Source organism: Lactuca virosa, chromosome 6 (assembly GCF_052849685.1).
Source record: "Lactuca virosa cultivar CGN04683 chromosome 6, Lactuca_virosa_CGN04683_v6, whole genome shotgun sequence".
Classification (NCBI taxonomy): Eukaryota; Viridiplantae; Streptophyta; class Magnoliopsida; order Asterales; family Asteraceae; genus Lactuca; species Lactuca virosa.
In genome coordinates, this window is record NC_136431.1 from 267,049,896 (window position 1) to 267,056,599 (window position 6,704).

The following is a 6,704-nucleotide window of genomic DNA, read 5'->3' on the forward strand; positions in this document are numbered from 1 at the left end:
TACATCATTTCCTAAGTTATCTACAACCATCACAGATTCATATATTCCATTACAAGGCAATGCTTCAAAATAGAAAACCCCACTAAGATAAGCATTAATAGAACCCTTTTCATTATTAAATGAATTTCTAAATCCTTGTCTATACAAACCATGAAAAGAAATGATGTTTCTTTCCATTTCTGGCGAATAGCAACAATTATTCAAATATAGTCCTAATCCATTACTAGGCACTAAAGAGTAAACTCCAATCTTGTTGACAGACGACGATCTTCTGTTTCCCATGATTAAGTTTATCTTACCATGCTCCACATCCTTATTTCTTCTTAGGCCCTGCAAGTCAGAACAAATGTGAAAACCACATCCTGTATCAAGTACCCTAGAAATAGCATGTGATGAATCATTAGATTGAATAATGTAAATACCTGCGTAGGATGGCTTGATCTTCCCATCCTTGATGTCTTGCAGATATTTCGGGCAGCTTCGTTTCCAATGCCCTATTTTGTGGCAGTGATGACATTCTGCATCCTTGGGGTTGGAGTTGGGTTTAGCAGGACCAGCCTTGGTTCCACTAGAAGAGGTGTTATCATTGGACTTTCCCTTATGGTGGCTCTTTGAGGGAGCCTTCCTTTTCTTACCCTTTCATTGCCCAATAGCCAAAACAGGGGCAGCAGCAGGAGTAGGAGTTTGTGCAACGGACTTGTCCTTGAGGTTACTCTCGGCAGTCCTCAATAGACCTTGCAGCTTGTTCAACGTGACCTCCTCTTTGTTCATGTGGTAGGTCATGCGAAACTGGTTGAAGCAGGGTGGCAGTGAATGAAGGATGGTGTCAATCGTCAACTCTTCATTGAAGTTAACATTTAACTTCAGCATGCGGTCAACATACCTTTGCATCTTCTGCAGATGAGCAGTGACAGACTCTCCGTCTCTCATCTTGGTAGTGATCATCGAAGTGATGATCTCGTACCTCTCCTGCATCACACTTTGGTGATACCTTTCAACCAAGTCCTGATGCATTTCGTAGGGATAGAAGTCCTCGTAGGACTTTTGGAGTTCAGCAGTCATGGTCGCCAGCATGATGCAATGGACTTTCGTGGTATCACGCTCATGGGCTTCAAAAGCAGCGATCTCCTCGGGAGTAGCAGTGTTCATATCCACCTCTTTCAGCTCCTTGTCGAGGACATATTTCTTGTCCTCGTAGCGGGTGACCATCCTTATGTTACGGATCCAATCGTTGAAATTGTTTCCGTCAAAGATCACCCTCCCACACAAATTCATGAGTGAGAATAAGCCTGAGACGTTTGAGCCGGAAGCGTTGTTGTTCAAGTTCGACATCTGAAAAGGAAAAGAGACAAAGTTTGATTAGATAAGAATCCCCAATTAAACACCCAAATGAGAAATTAGGGCTAGGATCCAACAACATTATTTACAACTTAAAAGAGAGATGCCGTAATTTAAATTGCAAATAATTTGAAGGTAAGTGAATGACGATTCACTAATTTCCACCATGAAAAACAAAAGAGAATTAAGTTTTAAATGTATTGAAAACTCCTAGATATTTTGAGATTCAACTTTTCAATGGCATGTTTAAATCTCGATATGCCCCACAAGTTTGTGACTGGGATGCCGAGGATCACAAACCGGGTGTGAATAACCATGCAAATATACTTGGTGCCCCCAATGTAACAGTCACCTATCGACGTGTCGTATAACCACACACGCTCCATAGATCTATGACAAACATCGAGTCACCCTTTGCCACTTTTGCTTAGAGCCAATTAGTGTGTCGGTTAACCACACACGCTCCACTAACGTCTTAACAAGGGTACAAAGTGTAATTTCATGCAATTGCATCAAATTCACTTTTGCCTAAAGTAACTAAGATTGAGAATTTTGTAAAAACATTTAGTTACTTTATAAATTCATTATACTTTTAATGAGGAAAGGTTTGCCCTATCCTACCCGTTCGGCTAACGACCCTCCACCAATCAAGGAAGCGGTGAGTGAGAGTGGACACCCATTAAACGACCATTTTATAGGCCATAACCTTATACCCCCCTTATAGATCGGCTTCGTGAATGAGACCTACTAACGGTAAGACTAGCATTTAGTTATACATATATATAATAATTATTCTTATAATATTATAATAGTATAGGGTGAATTTTAAACTTGTAAAATTCTAGGGTTTGGAATTTAATAATTTCAAAATTAAACTTTTAATTTAAAATTTTAAATTCCAAAACTTGAGGGCAAGTTTTGAAACATTTCAAAACTAACTAGATCAAAATTCAAATAAATAATTAAACAATTATTTATGGTGATTATCTAATTTTGACCTAATCCAATTTTATGCAAGATAATGATCAAATAAATTCAAATAATTAACATTTATCATATAAGGAAATAATTATTCAATTAATTTGCAAATATATTTTATTTTGGCAAGGATAATCATCCAATATTAATAAAATTCATATTTTATCAGTTAAAAACGATTTGGTAATTATCCCACAGCAAAATAGGCATAAAATCCCGAGAATCCCTCTGTCTGAAGGCCCGACTCGCCGAGTCCCCTTATGGACTCGTCGAGTTCATCCTACTCGTCGAGCCCACTTTGGGACTCGCCGAGTCTGTCAGTTAGGGGGCAAAAAAAATCGATTTTCAAGCAAGAATGAAAACACAAAGAATCAAATACAATAGAAGCCAATCAAGGCTCTGATACCACTGATGGGTTTTACACAAAAGAACATTCCTATGTGATCATACAAAACCCTAAAGTTTGGATTTAGGCTTCTCTATTGTACATGCAATTCATCCAAGACTCAAAACCCTAATTGGATGACTTAGGCCCTAAGTAACTTGAGAACCTTCGGGAATGAGGCCTCCTTGGACGAAATTAAGATGGACTTCTCCTTAATTTCGTCCATGCCCTAATCCATAAGGATTCTCAGCCCAATATCAACTATCACACAATTGACAGTTCTAGTCCCCTTTAAATAATTAATGTCTTTTAGCCACAGAATTAATTCTTAATTGATTCTTGTCTAGTATTAAACTATATGATTTCTCTTTTAATATATTATTCATATAATATATTAATAAACCATAATAACCTCTCTTTCTCCATAGATCATCCTATCAAGTTGCTTTGGTGAAGGCAACCCAAAAGGACCATGCACAACCGGATCAAGTACATACCAAATATAGTTACGGACTTAGACACTAATCCAACACTTCAACCTTTACTCCTCATTCATTGAGGACTTGGAAAGGAGATAGGGCATATGTCACAGCCTTTACCTTCACCCATCATCGATTGCTCTGATCTTATCAAAGAGTTTGAGTTTCCGATTGAAAATGACAAAAAAAGTAAGAGAGTCCTAGATTTAAATAGTTTGTTTTTTTTGGGCCCAAAATTTCTCAAATGTACATTCATGAAACAATAGAAAGGTTTTTTTTAAGGTTTGAAATTATTTATTTAAAATAATTTGTTTTTTATAAGTATTTGGATTACAGTATTAGAAACATAATAAATTAATTTGTATGTTTCAATTATAAAAAATATCGATGAGTGAGTAGGTTAAATGGGTTGGAAAAAAAATATTTGAATTAGAAAAAATTAAAGAAATTAAAGAAAGAAAGGTTGATGTGATAGGGTTGGATTGGGGGGGGGGGGGGGGGGGGGGCAGCCTTATCTTTGTAAATGTAGAGAATAGGACTTTTAAGTGGAATAATGTTGTAACTTTAAGTGTTAATGACCTAAAAAGGTAACCAACTTTGGTCTTTGTTCACATTAAGGTATCGATGTTTTTTTCGTACACATTTGACCATTGAACTTGTTTGACATATTCATAATAAGGTAATATGACTGGTAATTAGCGTTAACATTACCCTATTATTAACAGGTCAAACAAGTTTACTGGTCAGATGTGTACGAAAAAAACATGGTTACCTAAATATGGACAAAAACCAAAGTTTCTTACCCATTTTGGTAATATTGGGTTCTTTATGTTAAGTGCAAGTAGTCATAAGATCCATTGATATGACATGAAATTGGATTGTCTGGTCTTTGTGTATAAGGAGATAGTCAAGTCTTGGGCCAACCCAGTTTAGGCTCAGCTAGTTAGGGTTTAGGTTGCATAAGCTTAAGGGGCTAGATTGTATGTGCTTTAAAGACCTAGCAACACAGTCTAGCCCATGACTAGCCGGGACTGAACTGGATTAGACCAAGCCTAACCTAATTGTTCATTGAGTGTCGGAGCCTGATTCCAGGGCACAGTCCCTGAGACGGTTCTTGTCCAGTATTACCAAAACGGGTAAGAAACTTTGGTTTTTGTCCATATTTAGGTAACCATGTTTTTTCGTACACATTTGACCAATAAACTTGTTTGACTTGTTCATAATAAGGTAATATTACCGTAATTATCAATCATATTACCTTATTTTGAACATGTCAAACAAGTTCAATGGTTAAATGTGAACGAAAAAAACATGGTTACCTAAATGTGAACAAAGACCAAAATTGGTTACCTTTCTAGGTCATTAAACCGAACTTTAAGCAAGTTTCTATGAGTGAGGCTTCAAGTGATTGTTTCGTCTCTTCTATTTCGATTTGTAACAGAAGAGCGAACAAGCTACTATAGTAAAAGTGCTTCAGAGAGAGAGAAGTTAGCTTGTTTCGTGTCTATCGTCCCCTACATAGAACAAATATTGATTGTCTTTGCAAATTGATTTAGCCATATAATTAACAAAGTCTGCAAAAAGTGATTTTGACATGGATCAAAAAAACCTACAAATCATTTTTTCAAAATCAAATAAACATACAAAAACATAGATTTTTTTTTGGATTCTTCAAATCAAAACTATATCGAACAAAAAGTAAGTCTGATTGTGCTTGGAATTCAAGATTTCATTCCACTGACATTCCAAAGCAAGATTGATTATGTTTGGGTTTACAAATCCAATTTCAAGTTTTGAGAATTCATTCGCTGATAGGTATACATTTGTGTTAAACTTGGTTCAAACAATACCATGCCACAAAGTCAACTAATTAACTTTATAGTTCCTTCCAAGAATTTTGCAAACATTAAAAATATAACATGAATAAGAACTAGTTGAAAACAAAACTTGCAACTCAACTCAAAAAAAAAGTTCAATAAAAACAATCCTAAAAACATCCTTTAAAGTAAACAAGAAAATGCTTAACAAAACTCTCATTCTTCCTCTTGTATTTTCGCCTTGTCACTCACATAAATACCATCAAGAAACTTACGGATATCCTTGTTCTTCACATGACATTTCTGCACATCAACAAAATAAATTCTCAAAACTTTCATTTCTTTCTATTACTAAAAGCATTGTTTTTTCAACTTTTAAGTAATCCATTGATTTAATTAGAACGAAATGAAAATGCTACTAAATGTTGCATTTAACAATAAAGCAAGTGATTTACCCAAAAACACCTCATAAAAATAACAAGAGTTACCTGGTTTATCAAAGCACAAGATCGAGAAACGAGCTCAATGTCATTTCCATCGAGTATAAGTTCGTCCTTAACTTTCTCGGATCTAACTACAGTCACCCCATCAAGCATGTCGACTTTCCTCACCTGTTAATCAGCCACAAATAGTTATAACACGACAATACATCAAGAAACAAAGTAGCATTTAATTGAATACAAAGTTCATGAAATAATAATTCGGCACTAAACCAGTCCATGATCCAATCATCATAATATGTTACATTACATGAATGCTAGTTTCAGTTTCTAAAACAATTGTATACAAAAACAAAAATTTATATTTCGAAAAGCACAAGATGGATTGTAGTTCTTTCTGAAAAGGGTGATCAGATTTGTTTGATTAGAAATGGCAAGTGTACGATGAAAAAGTGGCATTCGAATGTCAGCATTATATTAATAAAACACACAGATCATAGTGAATAGAAGAGAATAGTTAATCACGATTAATGAGGAAACAACAAAACACAACTGAAGGAGTGAAAGTAATAATCATAATTATTAGAGGAAAATGTGCTAACCTTCTTTTCCCCTAAAAAGTTACGGATCTCAATAGCAGTGTTGCTGTTAGTGATGCTGGCGTTGATCGGAAAATGAGCATAAACAAAACGCATCTTGTACCGGAACCCTTGAGTTACGCCGATGATAAGATTATTGACGTGACTGAGGGCAGTACGGATGGAGGCGGTGGTCTTCCGAGATCCAAACCAAGCATCAACCTTCAGCTTCTGTTTTCCGGTTTCTTCATCGGTGATAAGCTGGAAATCAAGGTTAAGATGCTTGAAATTGCGAGTGAGGGTTCCTCTTGGTCCTTTAACCTCGATAACCTTGGCCTTGATTTTGATCTCCAGACCCTCTGGGATGTCCATGGTCTCCGATGACAAAATAGTCTTCATCTTCCCTCTTGATTCTTACTCTGCTGCAGAGAACTGAAGACTTTTAGGAGATTTTGGAGGCAAGGGAACCCTAGAAAATGAAGAACACTATATACATATCTCACCGATGTGTTTTAGGGTTTTTCAACGTGCCGGTTATTGGATAATGGGCCAAAAGGATTTAATAATTAAACCCATTAAACCTTAACTTGGGCTTGGGCAGATTTTAATTGGGTCGAATAGGTGTTGTCTTTGATATTTGTTTCAAAATTATATACTTCAAGAATTAATTTTATAATATATATGTATAA

The 6,704-nt window shown here is 35.8% G+C and overlaps 1 protein-coding gene across 1 annotated transcript; it reads right to left on the reverse strand.

Moving 5' to 3' along the window:
- Window positions 1-5,032: 5,032 nt before the first annotated feature.
- Window positions 5,033-6,498, reverse strand: LOC145120113 (large ribosomal subunit protein uL6z/uL6y-like). The gene is made up of 3 exons (XM_079055901.1): window positions 6,040-6,498; window positions 5,486-5,608; window positions 5,033-5,300 (listed from the first exon to the last, which is right to left on the reverse strand). The coding sequence occupies exons 1-3, from the start codon at window positions 6,412-6,414 to the stop codon at window positions 5,214-5,216; spliced, it is 585 nt and encodes a 194-aa protein (XP_078912027.1). The 5' UTR covers window positions 6,415-6,498; the 3' UTR covers window positions 5,033-5,213.
- Between the last annotated feature and the right edge of the window lie 206 nt (window positions 6,499-6,704).